The sequence below is a fragment of the Panthera leo genome, chromosome B3 (genome assembly GCF_018350215.1).
Source record: "Panthera leo isolate Ple1 chromosome B3, P.leo_Ple1_pat1.1, whole genome shotgun sequence".
NCBI classification, from domain to species: Eukaryota; Metazoa; Chordata; class Mammalia; order Carnivora; family Felidae; genus Panthera; species Panthera leo.
Genome location: NC_056684.1, coordinates 97,968,982 through 97,994,876, shown reverse-complemented (window position 1 = coordinate 97,994,876; position 25,895 = coordinate 97,968,982). Strand labels below are relative to the sequence as shown.

General features: G+C 36.3%; 1 protein-coding gene across 1 annotated transcript; it reads left to right on the top strand.

Annotated features, from left to right (window-relative positions):
* The first annotated feature begins 49 nt into the window (after window positions 1-49).
* On the top strand, window positions 50-25,150 carry SAV1 (salvador family WW domain containing protein 1). The gene is made up of 5 exons (XM_042943190.1): window positions 50-406; window positions 3,473-3,916; window positions 13,632-13,902; window positions 17,736-17,879; window positions 23,766-25,150. The coding sequence occupies exons 1-5, from the start codon at window positions 313-315 to the stop codon at window positions 23,965-23,967; spliced, it is 1,155 nt and encodes a 384-aa protein (XP_042799124.1). The 5' UTR covers window positions 50-312; the 3' UTR covers window positions 23,968-25,150.
* The last annotated feature ends 745 nt before the right edge of the window (window positions 25,151-25,895 follow it).

Sequence of the window (25,895 nt, the reverse complement as noted above, 5' to 3'; positions counted from 1 at the left end):
GGCAGACCATGGCCCTGGCCGGGCGTTTCTGGCCTCTGTTCACAGAGTTCTAGGGCAGCATCGCGGAGTGGGCAGATGTCCGGGAAGGGACTGACAGGCGACTGAGCTGTGGCCGGCGCGCTTAGCGCCCCGAACATGCGGCAGTCCCTGCGGGCGACCCCGGGCTGCGGAGAGGCGGCGGCGGCGGCAGCGGCGGCGGCTCGGGAGGGAAGGAGGCGGCGGCGCCGGCGGAGGTGGCGGCGGGGCCGACCGGCGCCCTGCGCGGAGCCCTAAAGAGGCTGCTTGGCGCGGCCTGGGGCCTCGTCGACAAGGATGCTGTCCCGAAAGAAGACCAAAAACGAAGTGTCCAAGCCCGCCGAGGTGCAGGGCAAGTACGTGAAGAAGGAGACGTCGCCTCTGCTGCGGAGTGAGTGTCGGGCGGGGCGCACCCACACCTGGCCCGAGCAGCTGCGGGGGGCCAGGCGGGGCTCCCGACGCGGCTTCCCGCGGCTTTTCTTTCCTACTGGTCTCTATGAAATACTGTTCTTTAATGTTTTGTGTGCCCGAAGTGGTGGTCATCGTTTAAAAGCCGATACAGTATAAGAAACTTAGATTAGTCCCTCCCCCGTGGGCCTTCCTAAAAAAACAAACTTTCCTGTCCCCCCATGGCAGAGTGTTGTTTCGTTTTGATTACTGGAAGCAAGAGGTTCTTAAGGAAACACTTAGGTTGCTGATTGCCTGATGCTATGTGGGGGTGAAAGTGATTAGACTGGGGCATACTTTTTCCTCTTCTAGATACTTCAAGATATGCCTTGTGTTTGCAAACATTTCGGGTGTTACTCGTCCGTGCTGGGAGTTGTGCAAACCCGAGTAGAATTCCTTAGCCCTTCTGCTGGATGCAGACATGTGAAGAGGTGACAGTTGACCGTCGCTATTGTAGCCGCTTCCCAAAGCCTCATCAATCCTAGATATTAGAGAAGCCAAAATCATGTGTATTTGGGTATATTCGTGAGAATTGCTCCAAATAACACTCTCCCCTCCCCCCCCCCCCCCCCACTCCAAAAAAGGCGAAGTACTGAAAATGATTTCTATCGTATTTTAGGAGAAATTGCCAGGAAGTTTTTTTTTTTTTTTTTTTTTTTTTTTTAAATAGTTTGTATTTCTCTCCACCTCCCCATCACTTTTCAATTCAGGTATTTGACTCTCATTTTTCAGCTGAATCTTTTTAATTTTTAATGTTTGCTTGTGTGTTCAGGACATTTGTGAAGTAAGGAACTAATATTTTGATGTTTATACTGCATACTGAGCACTTGTGTAAGTGTACTTTTTGGAAGTTCCTAATAACCTTGTGACTTAACCATTAATTACCTCATACTGTAATTGGGAAAGCTGTTCATAGAGGTTCCTAGTATTTATCCAGGATCACTCAGAGAGGTGTGGAGAGCATTTTTTTTTTAAATTTAGTTACTTATTTCGAGAGAGACAGAGCGCAAGTCGGGCTCGGGGGTGGGGGGTGGGGTAGGAAAGAGAGAGAGAGAGAGAAAGAAAGAATCCCAAGCAGGCTCCGTGCTGACAGCACAGAGCCTGATGTGGGGCTCGAACTCACATAACTGTGAGATCATAATCTGAGCCGAAATCAAGACAGGACGCTTAACCAACTGAGCCACCAGGCACGGAGCATGTTTTTAAAAAAATAATAACCACATCATCTGCTTTGGAAATTTATTCTTGTATTTGCAGTTCTTTCTTGATAGAACATCAAAATAGATTAGATGGATGCATCAGTAACCTGAAAATTGATTTTTATTTATTTATTTTTTAAGTTTATTTAAGTAATCTGTACACCCAATGTGGGTCTGGAAATCATGACCCCACAAATCAAGAGCTGCTTGCTCTTCGTGCTGAGCCAGCTCGGTGCCCCTGAAAGTTGATTTTTAAACCTTTGTTTAGCAGTTTATTTTTCAGTTACATATGCTTTTAGGTTTTCGGTTAAATTTATGATAGGTTGCAGTTTGCTGCAAATAAACTTTATTAAACATTACTTGAAATCATGAAATATGTTTGCCATACTTTTTTTTTTTTTTTAAACGTTTATTTATTTTAGAGACAGAGCATGAATGGGGGAGGGTCAGAGAGAGAGGGAAACACAGAATCTGAAACAGGCTCTGAGCTGTCAGCACAGAGCCCGACGCGGGGCTCGAACTCACAGACCGTGAGATCATGACCTGAGCCGAAGTCGGACGCTTAAGGCGCCCCACGTTCGCCATACTTTAAAGCAAATAATAATGTAGTATTTTTTAATTTCATCGAGTTTTGAGCTTGCTTATTTGAATATTGATTTTCTAGAGTTAGCTTCTAGAGCTTAATATCAGTGCTCTCTAATTTAATTGTTTACTTAGCTAATAAAAGTTTCCAAATCTAGTTTTCTTTTTGTTATAAAGTTATTTGCTTTCTAACGTGGCGTGTCTAAGCCATGTAAGTTCTGTATTCAGAAGTACTATATCCTGAAGGCCATTGTTCTGTTATCTTTTGTTTTGAAGTATAATTACTTGTTCTTAAGGGAGCCATAGTTTGAGGCTTGGCATTTTTGAACTGATTCAACATTTGTGTGCCTCTTTGAAATGAGATCTTTTTATTTTTTAATTTTCATAGCTAACTTTTTGGCTCTCCAGCTTTTGACTAGTGTACTAATGTACTAGTGCCACGTAATCCAAAAGGAAACCAGGTTAATTAAAGTTTTTTTTTTTTTCTTTTTAAAGGAATTTACCTTTACATATTTGGGAATGGCATATGTTTTGTTTTATTCTTGAAATTGTGTTTGCTTGAAAAAGGATTTTTGGGAATTTTGAAAATGAACTGAAATCAACAACAAAAAAATCTTAAATTATACTGGTAATTTTATCTATTTGTTAGATTGTTTCCTATTTTTACACATTTATTAAATTTTTTTTAATGTTTATTTTTGAGAGAGAGAGAGAGACAGAGTGCGAGTGGAGGATGTGCAGAGAGAGAAGGAGACACACAACTCAAGGCAAGCTCCAGGCTCTGAGCTGTCAGCACAGAGACTGACTCAGGGCTCGAACTCACAGACTAATGGACTGTGAGATCATGACCTGAGCCAAAGTCGGCCGCCCAACCGAGTGAGCCACCCAGACGCCCCAATTTTTACACATTTATTAATGAATATTTCATTAACCATAATTAAGCTTACTGACATTTCATCTTGTTTTGTGTGGTGGTATGCAGAATACATTTGATTCTAAGTTTACACATACCCCGTTGATATAAATTATAAGTTCATTTGAGTGGGAAAATATTAATTAGCATTAATTTTTAAATACCCAAGTACTATCTTAAGTCAGAATTTTAAATGATGTGTGCTTGAGTCCATTGAAATTTTGCATTTTGGGGTAATAGGTGTAAATGAACAGCTTTTGAAAAGTGTATTTAATTCCTTAATGAAGTGGTCATTTTACTCTTTGTTTTATTGTAGATCTCATGCCTTCATTTATTCGACATGGTCCAACAATTCCAAGACGAACTGATATCTGTTTGCCAGAATCAAGCCCAAATGCCTTTTCAGCTTCTGGTGATGGAATAGTTTCAAGAAACCAGAGTTTTCTTAGAACTCCAATTCAAAGAACACCTCATGAAATAATGAGAAGAGAAAGCAACAGATTATCTGCACCTTCTTATCTTGCCAGGAGTCTAGCAGATGTCCCTAGGGAGTATGGATCTTCTCAGTCATTTTTAACAGAAGTTAATTTTGCTGTTGAAAATGGAGACTCTGGTTCCCGATATTATTATTCAGATAATTATTTTGATGGTCAGAGAAGGCGCCCACTTGGAGATCGTGCACATGAAGACTATAGATATTATGAATACAACCACGATCTCTTCCAAAGAATGCCACAGAATCAGGGGAGGCATGCCTCAGGTAACTTAAAATTACAAATCCTACATTAGATTTATTAACAATTAAAAAGATGCTCTTTTCTGGATTGTTTTGGGAAGCCAACAGACATTCCCAGAAAAATACTTTCCCATTTTGCCAGTTTTGTTAATAATTTGGTAGAATGGGAATGTTAGAGTTTCAAAGAAAGTGGACGTGGACTTAAACTTGAGAAAAGAAAGGTGGATAGGAAGAATTGGGCATGGTAAGGGATAGAACCTACATTGTTTCTCTTAACAAAACTGCTTTCATAGTTCAATAATTATTTCCCAGGTTGGTCAGAAAGACTTCTGTCAAATGGTTGGGTGTTAGCCTGTGTTTTGTTGATCTTTTTGGAATGAACAAACATATTAGCCTTATAATTTTTTTTAAATCTGCTTTCCATGTTTGTTAACTTGGGGATATTTGTACAAGGGGCAGAAGACATAGAAATGCACAATTCTACTTTATTCCTAAAGTACTGGATTACACTAGATAAACTGAAGCAAGAGCTGAAAATTAAACTTTTATCTGATTGTTCTTTTCCTGATAAGTTGTAGGCATTAAATCTTGACAGTATAAAAATAAATACACGACACATTTACTTTTTAACTCAGGGAACTTCAAACAAGGTGACTTAGAAATAGTTTGGAGCATGAGTGTAGAAAACATTTTATACATTTAGTATTAATCATTTATTTATTTTCTCTGACCTTCTTGGTATCTGCCCTCTGTGCCCTGTGGTATCTTACTTGGGAAACAAAACCAACATATGCACAATAATCACAGAACGGTTGTTAGACTTTGTGGTACTAAGTACAAGAGGGGAGTCAGAAGAGATGTCAGGGTAGGCTGGAATACTTTTTTTTTTTTGAGAGGGAGAGTTCATATGCCTGTGCATGAGCGGGGGAGGAGCAGAGAGAGTGGGGAACAGAGCATCTGAAGCCAGCTCTGCAGGGACAGCAGAGAGCCCAATGTGGGGCTTGAACTCAGGAACCTGTGAGATCGTGACCTGAGCCAAAGGCAGACGCTTAACCAACTGAGTCACCTACGCACCCCAGGCTGGGATACTTAAAGAATGATTCGTGGAAGAGGTAGGACTTGAACTGCACTTTGAGCTTGGACTTCAGACAGGGGCAGAGGAAGGTCATTTGAGGTGGAAAACTAGGAATAACCTGGTGAAAACAGTAGACATGTAAATCCAAAGAACTGTGTAGTTCTAGTTTAAAGAAAGATGTGAGGCGGAATGCAGATTTGTGGTTCAACAACAGGCTGAAGGATTTAAACAGTCAAATAGAAGCCATCAAAGATTTCAAAAAGACAAGTCATTTAAAAACATTTTTTTAATGTTTATTTTTGAGAGAGAGAGAGAGTTGAGCAGAAGAGGGGCAGAGAGGTGGAGACAGAGAATCTGAAGCAGGCTCCAGGCTCTGAGCTGTCATCAGAGAGCCTGATGCAGAGCTCAAAACCATGAACTATGAGATCATGACGTGAGCCAGAATCGGATACTTAACCGACTGAGCCCCCAGACACCCCCAAAAAACAAGTCATTTTATAAGAGCAGTGTATAAATATTACTAGTTGTACTCAAGATAGATGGCTAGAGAAAAGATAACTGCAGGTACCAGTGGTATGGGAGAGAAAAGGGCAAATCTGTGATGCTTTTGAAGGAAAAATTGAGAATTATGGTTTTAGGAGAAAGTAAATCACTGAAGTTTTGAAAATTGAGGAATAATGGAGAATAGTTGGTAAAAGCAGCTTATTTTGTGAAAGCTGACTTTGGAATCTCATTGGGAGATCGAAGAGGAGAGCTTTCCTAGGCATGTAGAAATTAACATGGTTGAGTGCCTTTTTGATTTTAAGATTTTTTTTTTTTTTTAAGTAATCTCTACTCTCAACACGGTTCTTGAACTCACAAGCCTGAGACTGAGTCGCATGCTCCACTGACTGAGCCAGCAAGGCGCCCCTGTGCCTTTTTGTTTTTAAAGAGCATCTAGGTCAAAGGATTAGACAGTTGCATGCTTTGGTGTTTATTTTGGATATTTCTAATGTTGAGTAATTTTAAATCTCAGGAATAATTTGTTATCCAACCAAAATAGTAAGCTTTTTTAAAAAACTCATTTTTTTGTTTTTAGAGTTAATAGCTGCTTACTGTAGAAAATTTGCAAGAGGTGGAAAAGTTAAGGGAAAGTACTCATCAGGCCGGAGATTCATAGTGTTTCAGTTAATTTCCTTCATCTTTTTTTTTATGGAATTCTTTTTTTTTTCATATTGTTGTGATTATACTCTGTATAGTTTCATACCCCTGCTTTTTACTTGAATGAGTTTCTTTTATTTTTTTTTCTTTAAAAAAGGTTTTTTTTTTTCTAACGTTTGCTCACTTTTGAGACAGAGACATGAGCAGGGTAGAGAGAGGGAGACAGCATCTGAAGCAGGCTTCAGGCTCTGAGCTGCCAGCATAACGGACTGAGCCACGGCAGGCGCCCCTACTTGAATGAGTTTCTTAACATTATACACTATTTATGAGTAGTTTTGGTGACTCCACAATCATCCATAATCTTCCATTTGGTGCACGTTTGGAGATTATTATTTTAAATGTTAATGAGGACCTGACCTCAGCTGCAAGCATTTGGGAAGGGAAGAAGTGGGACACATCTGCATTGATGGGACTTGGCCACAAATGGGATATGAGAGATGAGGGAAAGAGAAAAGTCAGATAGGATTAGCATAGCACTTGGCTGCATAGGAGGTGCTGCAACTACAAATGCTTGACTAAATGAATGAGTCCAGAGATTTCACATCTGGAGTCTTAAGACAGTTTTGGTTAGCTGAGGGGTAGCAGGAATAATAGCTTAAAAGAATCTGTTTATCATAAATACTTCACACTCATTTTTGTTATATTTATGTGTATTGCAGACATCACTAATAAAACTCCTAACACTTTTCTGTCTAAATATAAGTATTTAGAATTAATAATGCCAAGTTAAAATACTGTTTTAAAATTTTGATTCACAAAATATCATTGAGGAAATACTGCAAGAACTGAATTTCTACTAATCCTCTCTTAGTGGCAGTCTGACATAGTTTTGGTAAGTTTAAACTTTTTTTTAAGTTTATTTATTTATTTTGAGAGAGAGGAGAGAGAGAATCCCAAGCAGGCTCCACACTGTCAGTGCAGAGTCCGATTCTGGGCTTGAACTCAGAAAACCTCAAGATTATGATCTGAGCCAAAACCAAAAGTCTGATGCTTAACCAACTGAACCACCTAGGTGCCTCTAAAGCATGTCATTTAAACAACAACAAAAAAAATTTTTTTAACATTTACTCATTTTTGAGAGCTAGAGACAGTGCAAATAGTGGAGGGGCAGAGGGAGAGGGAGACACAGAATCTGAAGCAGGCTCCAGGCCTTGAGCTGTCAGCACAGAGCCCCATGGGGGGCCCAAACCCATGAGCCGTGAGATCATGACCTGAAGTTGGACACTTAACTGACTGAGCCACCCAGGTGCCCCAAAAATGTCATTAAAAAAAAATTTTTTTTAATGTTTATTTTTGAGAGGGAGACAGAGCCTGAATGGAGGAGCAGCAGAGAGAGAGAGGAGACACAGAATCTGAAACAGGCTCCAGGCTCTGAGCTGTCAGCACAGAGTCTGATATGGGGCTTGAACTTGGGAACAGCAAGATCATGACCTAGGCTGAAGTTGGATGCTTAACCACCTGAGCCACCTAGGCGCCCCAAGAATGTCATGAAAAAAAATTTTTTTTGGTGTTTATTTATTTTTGAGAGAGAGAGCATGAGCAGGGAGGGGCAGAAAGAGAGGGAGACACAGAATCCAAAGCAGGCTCCAGGCTCTGAGCTGTCAGCACTGAGCCCAATGTGGGGCTTGAACCCATGAACCATGAGATTGTGACCTGAGCCGAAGTTGGATGCTCAACTGACTGAGCCACCCAGGCGCCCCAAGAATGTCATTTTAAAAAAAGATTTGTGTTTATTAGAGCAGTGATCATATACTTGAGAAATTTCACTTAATAACAGTTTCTATCAGAGCAATAAGATTTAATGCTTTACCTTTTAGGAAAAAAACCAGTTCTTTGAAGGAGTAAGTGTCAGGGAAGGATTAATAATCAGTTATTAACCGAGCAGAAAAGCCGAACAGCTGTGTTTTCCAAAAAGAAAAATAATCTGAATGGGAAAAAGTAGCTGGAAGTTTCTTGAATTTATCCTGAAAAGACTTGAAACTTCATTATATTTTCATGATTTATGCTGACAAGAGTTCAAGGAATTTGAATGAATGGAAAGGAGAAAGTTTGTGGGAGGATAAAGATGTGCTATAGACAGATTTATTTCCACAACTTTAAATTTTGATTGTTCTTCTAATGTAGTAAACATTATAAAGATGTGGAAGAAAATAGTTTTGTAATGACTTAATGAAAGTAGTATATCCTGCCAATTACTTAGACTTTCAGGAAACACCTTATCTCAAGGGTTAACTTTATGTTACTGTATTTGGCAGAAGCCAAAAACAGATTGTATAAGGTCTCAAAGAGATTTAGGGCCTAGCAAGTTCTCTGTTTAGCTGCGAAATTTGACCTTTAATGTTTTGGCCAATGTACTGGTCAGGCACCCAATCCATGTGCCAAAGGAAGGAATTCTACTGTTAACAGGAAGTCTTTAGTTGGAATACTAATGGCAGACTGAATTCCTTTGTTTTGCATTTAAATAATTTAGTTCTACACAGGTTTAAGTAACAGACTTCTAAAACATTTATTTATTTAGAAAAAGAGCTTGCACACAAGGGAGGGGGGAGGGGTGGGGAGAGGGAGAGACTTTTAAGCAGGCTCCACACTCCCTGCAGAGCCTGACAAAGGGCTCCATCCCATGATCCTGGGATCAAGAGTTGGACGCTCAGTTGACTGAGCCACTCAGGCGCCTCAAAATTTTATTATTTATGTATTTTAAAATGTTTATTTTTTAATGTTTATTTTTGAGAGAGAGAGAGAGAGTGGGGGAGGGGCAAAGAGATAGGGAGACGCAGAATCCAACGCAGGCTCCAGGCTCCAAACTGTCAGCACAGAGCCTGACGTGGGACTCAGACTCACGAAACGTGAGGTCATGATCTGAGCCACACTTAACTGAGCAACCCAGGTGCCCCAGTGTTCATTGAGAGAGCTCACACGCAAGCCAAGCGGAAGAGGGACAGAGGATCCCAAGCAAGCTTTGTGCTGACACCAGAGAGCCCGATGCAAGACTTGAACTTATGAACTCAAGTTACCAAAATTAAACTGAAAAGTGTCAGACTTTACAAAAAAACACTGAAGTTAAGTTTACTCCAGGAAATGCATAAATATTTCATGACCCTAGAATCATCTTTAAGGAGATGTAAATAATCTTTAGAGATACAACTTTATTTGTAATTATTTTGCAGAGGAGGAGAAAAAGTAGTTGGCTTGGTTCAATGCTTACATCTCTTTATCAACATCTTGATTATAACATGGGCTGTGATGTTTAGTATTTATTACCCTGAAGCCTGTGGACCTTCCTTAGAGTTCAGATTCCATTTTATTCTCATATCCACTACAAAATTAGCAAATCAGAATTTTTGAGCTTTGTCTATAAGGGCAGATTTCACAGATACCTGCCAGCTGTAAATTCTTTGGCGGGATATCTAATAAATCTTGGTGGGGAGACAAAATAATATCCTTGTGTTATCCTTTATCCTTATGTATGGGAAATAATGTATTTAGCATATGAGTGTTTTACTTCATATAAATGGAAGGTGTTTATATGAAATGGAAGTTATTTTGAGGATTATGAATGCTACTCATTCTTTTCTGAAACTAATCGAAATAATGGAAAACTAATTTTTTCCTTGTATCTCAGAAATGTTATTTTTCCACTGAGTTCAAACTTGGTAGCTGCCTTTTTCTTGTATTAATGGTAGTCATATTTTTTCTTTGAAGAATTACAGTTGATCTTTTGTGTGACACTTTGTTAGTAATAAATTCGTCATTTGACCATGTACCAACTCTGTGGTTTTGGTAAAATAACTTACTTGAATCTTTGTTTCCTCGTCTGTAAATTGGTAGTGATACTACTACCTTAGAGTTATTTTGTGTATGAACTACTACATTTGGAAAAGGCCAGGGACAGAGGAGACACTAGTAATTGTCAGTGCTCATGCCCTTTGTAAGAGTGTTAATGTGCCCTTGTATGCTTTTTTCAGATTTGGCATGTTTGGTTATTGAAGTTTCAGCATTCTGGCTGAACTTAGAGTGGGGGGGGCGGGGGTCTCATGTGCTAGAGCTTGATACAGCTTTTTTTCCCTGTCTGCTAGACCTATTTTATTACTAGGAATGTTTTGTTTTAAATCTGTGGTTCTGAGTTATTTTGTACTGTACATTCTTCTCTCAATGGGTTTTATAAAATTATCCAAAATAGTTTGAAAAAAAAAATTAGTGCACATAATACTTTGAGAAAGTATAGGTGGGGTGTGTCATGAAAAGGTTAGGAATCATGGTTTAATATGGCATTGGTAAAGGTGACGAGCCATTTTGGAACTTTGTGGACATCTTGGCTCCCTTATCAAATTATTGCATTTAGTTGTCATACTTCCTTAGTGTTCTTTGGTCTATGACAACTGCTTATTCCTTTCTTGTTTTTCACAACCTTGATAGTTGTGAGGAATACTTGTCAGATATTTTGTGGATCATCCTTCAGTTTAGAGTTTGTCTCCTGTTTTTCTCATTAGACTGGGATTTTGGTTTTTGGAAAGAATGCCACAAAAGTGGAATATCCTCTTCATGTCAAATATAGGGAGGTGTAGATGACATGTATATGACATTACTGGTGATACTGACATTCATACTTGGTTAAGATTTGCCAGGTTTCTCCATTGTAACAAACATTGCATGTTTGTTCTTCCATTTTTTTGTCTTCATCTTTCTTTCCTGAGCATAGCTTTTATCTTTGTTGTCTTACCATCCTATCTTTGGGGTTCTTGCTTTTCTTTGTGATCTTCCTTCAGAGAGTTGATTGCTTCCTCCTCTTTTTCTTTTAATTAATGGGAGAATATTTAGTTGCATTTTTTCCCCCTCTGCTTTGGGACATTTTTCTGAATGTTCATTTAAATAAATTTGTACCTTTTTGAAGAACTCTTTAATTTTTCTTAAGAATTGATGTTGTACTGGTCTTATTATACATATTGAATAAGTTTTTCTTTGCCAGTTGTTTGAAATCTCCTCCTATGATTGCTAGAGATGGAAGCATTGTGGAAGGTTGTGGAGGGAAAAGGAGAAAATACCAGAGTAGTGTTTTGGGCTAACTAGTTTTTCACAGTGCTCTCTTTTTATCTCCATTTCTTTCTTTACTGTTCTTACTCTATCTCAGATGTTTTTGGCAGTTATTACATGTATATTGAATCTAAAGGTTATGCCTCTTTCTGTTTTTTAGTTAAAGTTTTTATCAAGATAATTGTAGATTCATATGCAGTTGTAAGAAATAACTTAGATCCTCTGTACACTTTAGTTTCCCCCATTGCTTAACACTTTGCAAAACTATAGTATAGCTAAGATGTTGGCCTTGGTACAATGCACCCATCATGTTCAGATTTCCCTAGTTTTACTTTACTTGAACACGTGTGTGTGTGTGTGTGTGTAGTGTAGATTGTGTATTTCACCACCATAGTAAAGACACAAGAGTTCTGTCACCACAAGGATCTTTTATGTTTGCCCTTTTATAACCACACTCATCTCTCTTTCCAACCTTGGCAAATAATCACTATTTTCCATTTCTAAAATTTTATCATTTCAAAAATGTTATATAATTATACATCATGTAACCTTTTGAGATAGATTGGCATTTTTCACTCAGCAAAATTCCCTAGAGATTGATATAAATTGGTGTATGTATCATAGTTCCTCTTTCTATTGCCAAATAGTATTCTGGGTTATATATGTATCAGAGTTCATTTAACCCATTCACTTATTGAAGAATCTGGGCTGTTTCCAGTTTTTGCCTATTATGAATAAAGCTGCTGTGAACATTTGTATACAGTTCTTTTATAGGTTACACTTTCAGCATATAAGAACTCTGCCTAATGTAAGGTCACAAAAATTTATCCTCCTTTTTTTTTTTTTAAAGGTTTATAGTTTTATGTTTTATGCTTAGGTATATGATCCCTCTTAGGTTTATAGAAGGTAGAATGTATAGATTAATTTTTTTGCATATAGATGTCCAATTCTAACACCATTTGTTGAAAAAACTATCCTTTATCAAATTGTCTTTTCATCTTTGTTAAAACTAATTGATAGTATATGTGTAGGTATATTTTAGGATTCTTTGTTCCATTGATCTGTTTGTCCTTTGCCAATACCACACTGTTTTAATTCTTAAGTCAGGTAATATGAGGGGAACCTGGCTGTCTCAGTTGGTAGAGCATGTGACTCTTGATCTTAGGATCATGAGTTCGAGCCCCACCCTGGGCATAGAGATTACTTTAAAAAAGAAATCAGGTAGCTTGAATCCTCCAACGTTGTTCTTATTTTTTTTTTTTTTTTTTTTTTTTTTTTTAATTTTTGGCTTTTTGGAGCACCTGGGTGGCTTGTTGATTAAGTGTCCAACTTCACCTCAGGTCCTGATTTCATGGTTCGTGAGTTTGAGCCCCGGCATTGGGCTTTGTGCTGACAGCTCAGAGCCTGGAACCTACTTCAGATTTCTGTGTCTCCCTCTGTCTACCCCTCTCCTGCTCAATTTTGATCTCTCTCTGTCTCTCTCTCTCTCTGAAAAATAAACATTAAAAACAATTAAAACAGCATTTTTTCTTGGCTTCTCTACTTCTTTTGTCTTTCCGTATACATTTTAGAGTCTGCCTATTTCTGTCTGTATCTATAAAACTCCTCCTGGACTTTTGAGTGGAATTATCTTAAAGGTCATTTCAGAAGAATTGGCATCTTTATGTTGAGTCTTCCAGTCCATTAACATGATAGGTCATCTTTCAGTTCTCTCATCAGTGTTTTGTAGTTTTCAGCATACAGATTCTCCATGTAATTTGTTGTCTATATTTTGTTTTATTAATATGTAAATATTTGATTTTTTGGAGCTATAGTAAGTGGTATAATCTGTTTCCAGTTGTTGTTAGTATACAGATATTTAATTGATTTTTGTATGTTGTTAGTATTTTTGTATGTTGCAGATATTTAATTGATTTTTGTATGTTGTTAGTATACAGATATTTAATTGATTTTTGTATGTATGTAGCATTTGATGCTACCTTGATAAATTTACTTAATGGTTCTAGGGCACAGCTAGATTATATTTAAGTAATCATAAACCAGAAACAGTTTTACAAATTTATTTTTGCTGTTTTAGGTGAGATGTCAAATCTTAAATCTTGAATGGGGTGAAATTTTATTTTCCTCACTTTTCCTTTAGCAATATACATACTTAAGTAGCTTTGCTAATAGCTAAATGTTTGTATAGCCTGGTGATGGAGGCATCAACCAAAAAAAAACTAATTTCAAAGAGGAAATCTAGTTTCCTCCCTTTTTTGTAATTAAACATTAGTAATACTGGCTAGTTTCATGAAAATTTTTATTTATAATTATGAAATCATGGATTTTGGCCAAAGAGTATAAGCAGGATAGTTGATTTTGTAACTGTTTGTCAGATGGCATATTTTTTAGCTTTGAATAATTGTTCTGTTCTTTTTCTCTCTTTATCCTAAGGAATTGGGAGAGTTGCTGCTACATCTTTAGGAAATTTAACTAACCATGGTTCTGAAGATTTACCTCTTCCTCCTGGCTGGTCTGTGGACTGGACAATGAGAGGGAGAAAATATTATATAGATCACAACACAAATACAACTCATTGGAGCCATCCTCTTGAGCGAGAAGGACTTCCTCCAGGATGGGAGCGAGTTGAGTCATCAGAATTTGGAACCTATTACGTGGATCACACAAATAAGAAGGCTCAATATAGGCATCCTTGTGCTCCTAGGTATAGTTTCACTTCTATTTTTAAGTTTTTTTATTGAGGTTATCTAATGTTAGATTTTGATTCCTATTTTTGTTAAAGAGAAAGGCATCCTGAAGTTTGATGTTTGAAAGATTTATTTTTAAAAAGTTTATGACATTTTTCTTAGGACTTAGATTCAGTAATGGTTTTAATAATTAAAAACAAATTTTTTTTAGGGGCACCTGGCTGGTTCAGTAGAGTGTGCGACTCTTGATATGGGGGTTGTGAGTTTGACCCCCATGTTGGGAGTAGAGATTACTTTCAAATAAAATCTTTAAAGACAAAAAACAAGGGATGCCTGGGTGGCTCAGCCAATTAAGTGCCTGACTCTTGATTTCGGCTCAGGTCATGATCTCACAGTTAGTGAATTCAAGCCACGCACCAGGCTCTGCACTGACAGTGTGGAGCCTGCTTGGAATTCATTCTCTCTCTCTCTCTCTCTCTCTCTCTCTCTTCTTCTCTCTCTTTCTGCCCCTCCCCCAAGTACTCACTCATTCTCTCTCTGTCTCTCAAAATAAGCTTTATATATGTAAAAAAAACTTTTTAGACAACTCAAAAACACGATCATTATTCTTATCAGATTTTGCTTTAATATGCCAGTGTTTAGATTGTAGATATCCAGAAATATAAATAAATAAATAAAACATTTATCTATTTACATTTCAATTTCTATAAATAATACAGACCTTCCTCCTAGTGTGTCAAAATATTCTTCTGAATTATAACATCTTACTGTTTTACTCAGTTTCTGACACTTATGTTCTGTTTCTTACTGTTGTGAGGCAAAGTGAAAATTGGAACTGTACAAAACATCCCAGATCTTTTTAATAAATTTAGCCAGTGAGGAGCGCCTGGGTGGCTCAGTCAGTTGAGCATCTGACTCTTGATTTCGGCTCAGTTCATGATCTCACAGTTTGTGGGTTGAAGCTCCATGTCAGGCTTTGCATTGAGAGCACAGAGCATGCTTGGGATTCTCTCTCTCCCTCTCTCTCTGCCCATCCCCCACTTGCGCTCTATCTCTCTCAAAATAAATAGACATTAAAAAAATTTTTCTAATAAAAATAAACATGTAGCCAGTGATCCTTTGGGCTTATCCTGTAGATCTCATTTATGGCCAGATTTCTAGTCCTGTGACTACTGTAGCCAGCTGTCACATGTGGCTCTTGAGCATTTGAAATGTAATTAATCCAAATTGAGGTATATTGTATGTAAATGTAAGATACACACTGGATTTCAAAGTACATAAAAAGCTAGTATTAGTTTAGTAATGAAATTGAAAATATTTCCTGTTAACTCTCTCTGAACCATAAGATTTAAAATGGGTAGAATATCGTCAGCATGTTGATAGATGTTCCTTAATATCTAGCATAACACAGATCTTTGGTGATAACAAACTTTGGCATTTTTTAGAACCATTAAAATTGTTGTGAAAATAGATTTTAATATCACCTAAAAAACTAAGCTTTATCATTATTGTGTTATTTTAATCATTTTACATATTTGGATTTATTAATTCAACTTTGAAAAGTTTTTTTCCCCAGTGACTCCATTTAGTGACACTCAATCATTGTTTATTGAATAAATGAAATTGTCATCCTTTCAAAAGAGCCAGACTGGCCACTCTGCCTATTTTGGGCTCTGGTCCCTTCACCTACTCTCTATACCATTTCAGGCAAGCTGCTGCCTTCCCTGGACTCCATTTTCAGGCCTATGTCATGGGGGTAATTTTGAGTCTCCCACTTCTACCTGATCAAAATTCCCACCCAAGAGCAGGGATGAGTTCCACTTATTCCTGCTGTGTCCCAGCATCCAACACAGAGACAGTCACATAGTGGGAGCACAGTGATGTTTGTTGATGAATAATGATGGGAAATGCAAAAAAAAAAAACAAAACCCAAAAACCAAATGTGATGACAGATTGCTATCACCTGGTGGCAGAAGACTTTGTGGTCCTGACAACCAGATTTGGGAGTATATTGAGCTGTTGTTTTTTTTTTTAAGTTTATTTATTTTGAGAGAGAACAAGGGCACATGCATGTGCAAGAGCACAAATGGGGGAGGGGCAGAGAGAGAATCCTAAGCAAGCTTTGTGCTGAGGCCCACGCGGGCTCCATCTCACGACTTTGAGATCATGACCTGAACCAAAATCAAGAGTCGGATGCTTAACCTACCAAGCCACCTTGAGCTGAATTTTCTGTTTATCATCAGTAACTTTTACTATGGAATTGTTAATTTACAAAGTATTTTCACAATTTGCTTCTCTTAGCAACTCTGTAGACATTAAACAGGAGAGAATAAACACCTTTCTTAAGCTCACATAGATAATATTAATAGCTGTTTATCTCTGTTATGCTAATCTATATACAAAACTCTTGACTTACATTAGCTCATTTACTGTTGAGAACAATCATCTTTGGTATGAATTTATTCCAAATTTACAAGTAAGGAGGCTGAAAGTTAGAGAAGTGAAGCAGCTGTGCCTACATTCATATAACTTGTAAGGTGGCCAAGCTGAGGTTAAAACCCTCCAGGCATATTTGACTGCAGAGCCGCAGTTCTTTTCCACCTCCCAGTTGCACTATCAAGGGATATTTTACTTTGTACCTACTTAGAAAGAAGAGATAAGGATAAAACACAATACTATTTGGATATTGATGTTTATTTTTTTTTTTAATTCAAGTTAACATACAGTGTAGTATTGGTTTCAGGAGTAGAACTCAGTGGATATTGATCTTTAAATTGTTAATCACAGTCTAACATTTATTTTAATCCTAGTTTAGTATTGTAGTGACCTTTTCTGGTATTCACGTAAATATTGATGTTTGGGGCAGGCTCTTCTGGTTTTGTCTCCAATTCTGAAATAGATCATTTTGACCTCCCAGATTTCTGTCTTTAGCCTTCAGGTGGTTCAGTATTTTTCCTTAGCATTTTCCCATATAACAGTTCTCTCCCCACTTTGCTGTTCTCTCTGTCCAACCCGTTAGGCCATTAGAACTAATTAAAAGCATGGTCTTTTTTATTTTTTTATTTTTTTATTTTTTTTATTTTATTTTTTTTTATTTTTTAATATATGAAATTTACTGTCAAATTGGTTTCCATACAACACCCAGTGCTCATCCCAAAAGGTTCCCTCTTCAATACCCATCACCCACCCTGCCCTCCCTCCCACCCCCCATCAACCCTCAGTTTGTTCTCAGTTTTGTTTTTTTTTTTTTTAAGTCTCTGTGATTTAAAATGAGTTCTAATCAATTCTAACTTCGGTAAGTTGATAAACGCAGAAAGGAAATACTACAGTTAATGTGGATATTTCAAGCCCAGTCCTCACTCTTACAGTACTACATATTCCAGACCTTCTTTTCAGCCTGAAGGAGGAAGAACATATCCATTCTCTTTTGAGAGAAACTACCAACCTTTCCAATATAAATGTATAGCTAGTTACTAGTTATTACTGAAAATTATAATTCTAATTTTAAGTTTGTTATGAAGGTTATAATTTATCTCCAGATTTTTTATGGCCGCCTTTGACATTCCTTGAAAAGACTAAATACTAGACAGAAGAAATTTCTTAAACATATGTAAAGATTTAGTTTAGATTTCGATCTATCACTAATGACCTGTTATTTTCCTGGAGAAGGTGGATTTTACTCCTCTTCTGGTATAGTAAAAAACAAAAGCCACATCTCTGTTTTTTTATATGGTAGGAGGAGTTCAGTTTAGGCAAGAGGCACATTGAAAAACATCAAATAGTATTCTTTATAATTTCTTGTTTAGATTTAGAGCCTTTATCCTGATGAATGTTGATTCTTTTTTCTTAGTGTACCTCGGTATGATCAGCCCCCTCCTGTCACATATCAACCACAGCAAACTGAAAGAAATCAGTCCCTGCTGGTACCTGCAAATCCGTACCATACTGCAGAAATTCCTGACTGGCTTCAGGTATATGCTCGAGCTCCTGTGAAGTAAGTGAATTTATAGCACAGAGTTTTTTTGAGGGGTGAGCGGTAGCACCTTTTTTTTTTTTCTCTTAATAATATTGGGCTTTTAACTAATATTTTACTTGAGGAACAGCTATCACAGGTTATAAAGTTTAAAGATCATTTGCTACAAATACAAGTTCTGCAGACATTTATTAAATCTTTCTTTGTTCGCAGACCTGGGCTATATTAGGGATACAGTAAGGAGCTTACATTCTCATAGCGGGTAGATTAACTTGTATATAAGTGATACATACCTTGTGATAAAAGTAAGGACCCAGGTAAGTCCTGGGTACAAGGAAGAAACAGCAGGATACAAGGGTGTTGAGGAAATAATATATGTGGTGGCTGTAAGTTCTGATATGAGATTATTTGAGTTTACTGATACTTTTTAGCTGTGTAACCCTGTGCAGAGTACTTAACTTAGTTTTATCTTCTGTAAATTGAGGATAGTAATAGTACCTATTCTTAAAGTTATTAAGATTTCAATAAAATAGTGCATCTAAAGTATCTTTTATGAACAGTACCTTGTACATTGAGAGCTTAGTAAAGATGATGATGCTGCTGCTGCTGCTTGATGATGATTGGGGGCAGAGGTGTAGAAGAGTGGTCAAGATTGGTCAGGAAGGAAACTAAGTCTGATTTCTGGCTCCATCACCTACTTACTGAATGACCTTGGGCAAGTTCCTGAACTTAGAATTAAGTTTTTTTTCTTCTACTGAACTGTGGGGGATAAATGATCACTTTTTTTTTTTTTATTCATAAATGATCACACATTTTAAAGCACATGGCATGGTGGCTGCCTTGTGTAAGCACTTAGTATGGTTTCTTACTATAACTAGTGGAGCTAGTAAAGCCGCACTGAAGAAGAAAACGCTAGGTGGGCCAGTTTTTAAAGCTGTCTGTGAAGTTGCCAGGCTTAAAGAGCCTTTCTTGTCTGGGAAAATAGAAGTAGGTACTAGGTCAGTAACCCAATGTGATAAGATTAGCAACATTGGTATATACAAAGTGCTGTGATTTCAGAAAAGGGGGTGTTTGAAAATAAATAGTTATTAATTATCCAGTGCTTCCCATGTATCTTAGGGTGCTACTTTTTATGTATGTTATCTCATACCTTTCTAAAACCATTTTACGGGTTAAAAAATATTAAAAAATGGAGGCTTTATCGCTGCTTAAGGTCATACAACTATTAAGTGGTAGATTTCAGACTTTTATCTCTAGTTACAAAGATCATGCTCTTAATTTTTTTAATTAATAAAATGCTCTGATTTAATAAATTATTACATACTGAGCAGCTAATAAATTCTTGTTACTTGTCTAGGCATTTCACATGTAATAATTGCATGTACTTTTAACAACTCTGTTAAGGTAACATTTAGTTACTTGTTTTTGTAGTCTTATTCTTTATTTCTTTTTTGTATTTCAGAAACCAAAATTATCAGCATAAAATAGCCCAAAGAAGAGTTTTAGAGAGTATAAGATGATTGGCAGTGAATTTGGGGAAAAAAAATTAAATCTTTGAGATTCAAGTGAAAGGAATGTAAAACCTTTCATATATATTTTTTGAAATAGTAACTTTTAACCATACTTTTAAAGGATGATCATTGAAATAAAATTTGCAGGGGGTTAGGCCAACTCTGATCTAAATTTTTGCCATGTTACTCTGTATTTACCAACCGTGTGTGCATGTGCATTCAATCATGCATATGTGTATGCCTTTAGCCTAGAGATTTTAGAAGTTATTTTTCTTGCTTAGAGCTGTTTGTTTTTATTACCTTTTCAGGCTTTTCATTTGAATAATTGATAGGTTACCTCAAGGATCTCATAATTATTTGATCATGATTCTGCTCATTTAGACCACATTAACATTCTCATAAAGCTATTGGCCTTTTATTATGAACTATTTATTAATTTTTGGCCAACATAAACATTCTTCTCAGTCTGTAAATTCATGGGTGTTAATCTGTGGTCTGATATGGAGACAAAACAATCTTGGAGGGTCTTTTTTTCCCCCTAAGTCAAATTTAAGCCTTGATAACGTAATTTTTTAAAAGGTTTTAATTATAGATATTATTTTGCAAGATATAAACAATACTTTTCAAAAGTTTCGTTTTAGGTTATTTGAAATTAGGTACCTAATTATCCATAGATGTTTAGCTTGGTTTGGTGCCTGGGCTAACCTACTGAAGCCTCTTTATCTGATCGTATTTATACAGTATAGGAATGGAATAAGGAATAATAGCAGATGGACTTTTCATCCCTTTTTCCTTCTTTTTTCACTCTTGGTACCAGTTGACCTATCACTGTGTACAGCCTTTGTTCATATGCTAATATTATGTCCTACAGAATATGCATATTTATGTGTTCCTTAAGTCTGGAAGAATATGTGCCTGTTAAATTTTGTTATTTCTGGGAGTTGATAAGATCGAGGAGGGTTATTCTTCCTACTTTTTATGTTAGTTCTGCTTTATAATCATCACTAGGAATAACAAAAAAGCTTTCCTTTTGGAGGAAAAAGATAGTACGTAAGTGAAATTCCTTGCTTCTTATGAAAAGAAACAGACTCCCAGAGATCATAGCCCTTTCAACTCTGGTTCTGTGAGCTAGCTATAAAACTTTACGAAATGAGCAACTTAGTTTTTTTTTTTTTTTTCCCAAATAGGTCAGAACTCTCAGAATAGGCCAGACTGAAACAAGAGAGCAAGCACTTCTTTATGGCTTAAAAACTTAAGAGTGTTAGGAACCTGTTACTTTTTAGTTGTTCCAAAATTTTTGTCTCTAAAAAGGATGGAAATAGTTGATATTGTTCTATCAACAAAGGATGAGCTGTTCTCTGTGAAGTAGATAATGGAGAATCATTTACTTATCAAAGGAGAGGTTTTAGCCAAAAAACTACCATCTTTTCTCCTTTTGTTAACAGTTGCCAGTCTGATTTCCAGAAATTTAAAAATTCTGTCTCTAGCAGTAATTTACCAAAACAATTTTGCATATACTTCCAGAATTTGACTTAGATTGTTCCAAATTTTTATTGATGAATTTTAGTGAAGTTGTGTTTTGTTTTTTTTTTTTAATGTTTTTACTTATTTTGAGAGATACAGAGACAGAGTGTGAGTGGGGGAAGGCACAGAGAGACCGAGACACAGAATCCTAAACAGGCTCCATGTTCCGAGCTGTCAGCACGGAGCCCGATGCGGGGCTCAAACTCACAAATTGAGATCGTGACCTGAGCTGAAGTCGGATGCCTAACCAACTGAGCCACCCAGGCGCCCCAGTGAAGTTATTTCTGAGGCTACTCAGAAGTCTGTAATGCATCATATAGCTGTAATCAAGCTGAACTCTAGAATAAGTTATAAGATTTAATATATAACAGGAAAAAGACCATCAGGAGCATATTTACTTTCCATTGTTCCTCATACACACGTACCCCAACACCAGTCCGAGCATCACCTTCGCATGGACTGTATTTTATTCCTTACGGCTTGGCGGTCCTGCAGTGTTGTCTTGCCCCAGCTCTGGGTGTGGGTAGAAAGGAAGAATGTTACAGGCAGGACAGGCACAATGAAGGGACATAGGCTGTGTGTCCCTGGAGCTGGAAGTAGTAGGACTTTTGGCTCCTTAAAGACAGCATTCCCTGGAGTATGAACACAGTTTTTTGGTAGGACGACAGCAATTGATATTTGCATGTGTGAGTTATTTATAAGAAGTTACTTGAATAGAATACTGCCCTAGGAAAAACAGCAAAAAGAGAAACTGTAAGTATAGGCTACTGAAGTAGTTTACAGCCTATTTTCTGAATGATTTACCTATATATTATATAAGTGACTAAAAATTAAGCCTGGGGAATCAGATAATTTGGCTAGTTAAGAAGGAAAGAATGGAAAATATTTACTTCTCCTAAAAAACAAAACAAAACAGGCATATTGGGAAGTTTTATATGAGAAGGGAAGTAACGCCATAGAAATAGCAAGGGGGTAAGACTCTGGACTGGGAATTGGCAAATTGCATACTTTTCTCATCTCTGCCCTTCTGGAGTGCTTTTTCTTCTTCCCAATGGATTTTCTGTAATTATTCTGATTTTGTTGTTTCTACCCTTAATCCTGTTTTTGATGCTAAATGCGGTGATTGGGAAGTCAGAAAATTGTGTGAAGCTATTTTTTTTTCCTTTTTTCAAAATTTGAATGCTTCTAGAGTGATAGTCCTATCTTAAATCAAGTGTGATACTTACTAATTTATCCTCTCCCTTCTTTTTCCTTGCTAGAAAGTACACAGATGATAAATGAGCTTTAATGTTCTTATAGTTCCAACTGTCGTCATCAATTTAAGCATCTTGAATCAATAGACATTGCTGCAATGTCCTTTAGCTATGGAATTCTGACCTGAAGCGTTTTTGGTTTTTTTTGTTTTTTTGTTTTTATTTTTGCTAGGAATCATGAATTTGTCTCAAACAAATAAGATCTTAAGCTACATGCATGGCAGAGGTTCTAGGAAATACCTTGTAACTGTTATTTCATACAGGCTCATTGAGTATTTCTTATAGTATCTCTCTTATTTATATTGGAGTTTCCCACTAAAGAGAATATAAAGCTTTCTACCAAGTATACCTGTTAGATTTGCAGCACTCAAGTAATTAAATGGGTAAATTTAGGATCCCACAAGATATATTTACCTTGTGGTTCTGCATATTGTGCTCCTGGGGTTCGTGGTACATGTACCCAAGTTGTACAGAAATATGTCAGTGTGGCTCATACTGACTGCTCATTATTTGTTTACGGTTTCCCTTTTTAGAAACCGTTTTTAAAAATATATTAGATGATACTTTTGGAGTAAGATGGTAAGTGAATTACCAAAGAATCATTGGGTAGGAAATATAACTATTAATAATAAATTTACTAGAATTTACAATCAAAGCTTCCTATTGTATCTGTTGTGCAATATGATTTGAGGAGAACTTCAAGTTCTTTGTCTAAACTTAACATTAAAAACTATTACTCTCTGCCTTTCTGATTTTTTAGTCACTAAACAATTTTGCAAGAGAGATATACCCTCTTTAGGTTTCAGTTTTTTCATCTGTAAAATGGGGGAATTGGGAGTAGAGTGATGGCTTCAGGTCTTTCAATATAGAGTGTAAATTACTCCTTTTTATTGCTTATTACTTCCCTCTCAGTATGGGACCAACTTACCATTGAAGGACTAAAAAGCCTTCTAAGATATATGTAAATACAATCTTACATGAGTCCTTCTCCACACACTTCTACAGTATACTTACTCTCATTTTGAAAATAACTTATTCTTCCCTTTCTGCTTGAGTTTTTCTGTTTTAATAGTGTATACTCACCTCAGGAAAAAAGCCCACAAATGATGGTTCCTTTTTATTCTCCTTTTAGTTCCTTGTTTACTGTAGTGATAGCATTCTTCAGAAAGCTCTATCAACACTAATGACTCAGTGACTTTGCCCAGTTTTGTATATTATTTTCAGGCATAATGTGGTCTACAGCATTCTTAAGTCCTGAAAATTAACTTTAGATGAACTTACGAACAGCAATAGCATGTGTGTTTTTCTGAAATTACAGAACCACAGTGGTCTGAAATCTGTGTTAATTGCTGTCTAATGTTACCATTAGAATAATTGATAAAGATTAAAGAAATGGGTATTTTTTAACTTAAATTGAAACGAAGTAGTATCAGCAATTTTCTCCTCTCCCTAAAAAGATAGTCTGTTTAAATAAGTTAACAACTCAGTTATTTTTAATTAAAGCTTATGGTTTGTTAGATATAATAAAGTTGATCTTTATAAAAATAGATTATTTTGTTGCTGTCAATACCTGTTTCTGTATGTGTTGTGAACATATGCATGATTATGTTTTAAAACAGATATGACCACATTCTCAAGTGGGAACTCTTCCAACTGGCTGACCTGGATACATACCAGGGAATGCTAAAGTTGCTTTTCATGAAAGAACTGGAACAGATTGTTAAAATGTATGAAGCCTACAGACAGGCTCTGCTCACAGAGTTGGAAAACCGCAAGCAGAGACAGCAGTGGTATGCCCAGCAACATGGCAAGAATTTTTAAGTTAATTTTTTTTTAAATAAAATTTAGGTTTTTGTAAGGGCTTTAAAATATTTTCACAGATAAAAAACTGCAAACAAGTACTTTGGTTAATAAAGGCAACTTTTTTGGAAATGATAAAATTCTAATTTTACATGTATTTTGTTATTAAAAATATTATTTTATTGAGCAAAAAAATGTTTATCATTTAAAAGCCAATACAGCAAACACTTCTAAAACGCTATATATTAGAAACTGCTTTGAATATTCTCAGTGGAGACAAATGCAGCAAGAAATGTGATTATAACCAGATAGTAAATAGGAAATGATCACTTGGTAAACTCGTACAGCAGCAGTACATTTCTTTAAAAAACAACCTATGCAGTATTTGAAAACAGATGTGTACTGCTTTAATGTGGAATATTGTCTGAAATCAGATGGTTTAAATATTATTATTGCATAGTTTAAAATGCAAAATAGGATTTGGGACCTGAATTGTGATATATTTCTATATATAATGCATAGGGTTCACCTCCTCCCAAAATGGAAAGAAAGAACCCTTTTAAAACATGTTAAGAATGTATTTTTTGGTATGAAAGGGTAAAAGGCCTGTAATCTTTTAGTAATAAATTTAGGCATAAGGCCTTAGCCTGTATGGGAAAGGTGTATACAGCACTCAGAGTTGCTATCATCTCCTTACTTTTGACCAGGGCCCTTGGAGCATTTAGGAGCATGGCTCTGATGAGACAGTGTAGGGTTCCGGACAGCATATAGCACACTGCCATCTCAACAGACTGGGTTGAGCTGCCAAAAATGACAATCAGGGACTCGTCAAGAAATCTTGGTCATTAAATTGATTTCACGTATCTTCTAAGAGTTTGTCACAGAACTTGAAGATCACCATTTCCCTCCCAGATTTTTTTCCTTTTAATACTTACTAAGATATTGTTCATAATTAGTGCAGTACATTTGACTACAGATAAATTTATGGCACTTTTAGCCTATAAATCTCTAGAATTCTGTGAATTTCAACATTAGTTGAAGTAGCTCTTCAGTTATATTTACCTGTGTTGTAAATATGTAAATATATGTTTAGGTAATCTTCCAAAATAGAGCACTCCCAGTTATCAGTGAGTTTGAATTGATAAAATGTTGAAAATGTTAAATGTTTGATTTTATATAACAAGCTTATTAAATATATTTTTGTGGAAATTAAAGGTGTCATGTTTGAATCCATGTCTTTTACATAGTGCTGCAAATACTTGATTTTTCCATTCAGAAGGCCCAAAGGCAAAGGAAGCGGTATAATGAAAGGGACATTGAAAAAGGAAAATATGTAGTGGGATTTTAGCAGTTGGGAAAGTTATCTTTCAGAACATGTAATCAAACTTTTCAAATATCTTATGAACTCTCACACAGTCTTCTATCTTCATTATTCTTTCCTGTTACTACTTACTTTGTCTATTTAATTAACTATTTAATTAAACTTAACCATTTCTAAGAAAGTTAGAAATTACTGTTTTAGAGCGCCCAGATTATAGAATCACTGGTTTAAAAGAACTGAAAGTTACCTTAAAAGGGATTAGTGGATGTTTCTTAAAGTGGAAATGTGTGTTTGCAATGTTGTCAACACTGAAGAAAAATGCATTTTAATTTTTAAAAGAGAGCTAAACTTTTATCATTCTATATTAATACCTCCCAAACATTTCCAAATTCAGTAAGCATTTGTTTTTAATCTTAGGAACCAGAGTAAACTTTAATAATAGTTCACATGTTAAAAGAATAAACCTATGAAGAATACATTTCTTTGTGTACCAAATGAAAAAATATACAATGCAGTGAAACTCAAGTACATATACAAAGTGATTATTTTTTTGTGCATTTTGATCCAGAAGTTTATATTCTATGTTAAATCATAATATAAAAGAAGCAGTATTTAGTTATTGATAAAG

Excerpts from the sequence above, each read along its gene's own strand:
- SAV1 (XM_042943190.1), top strand. The coding sequence starts at position 313 with ATGCTGTCCCGAAAGAAGACCAAAAACGAAGTGTCCAAGCCCGCCGAG. Across the intron at positions 13,903-17,735 it reads AGGCATCCTTGTGCTCCTAG|TGTACCTCGGTATGATCAGC; the intron begins GTATAGTTTCAC and ends CTTTTTTCTTAG. Across the intron at positions 17,880-23,765 it reads TATGCTCGAGCTCCTGTGAA|ATATGACCACATTCTCAAGT; the intron begins GTAAGTGAATTT and ends GTTTTAAAACAG.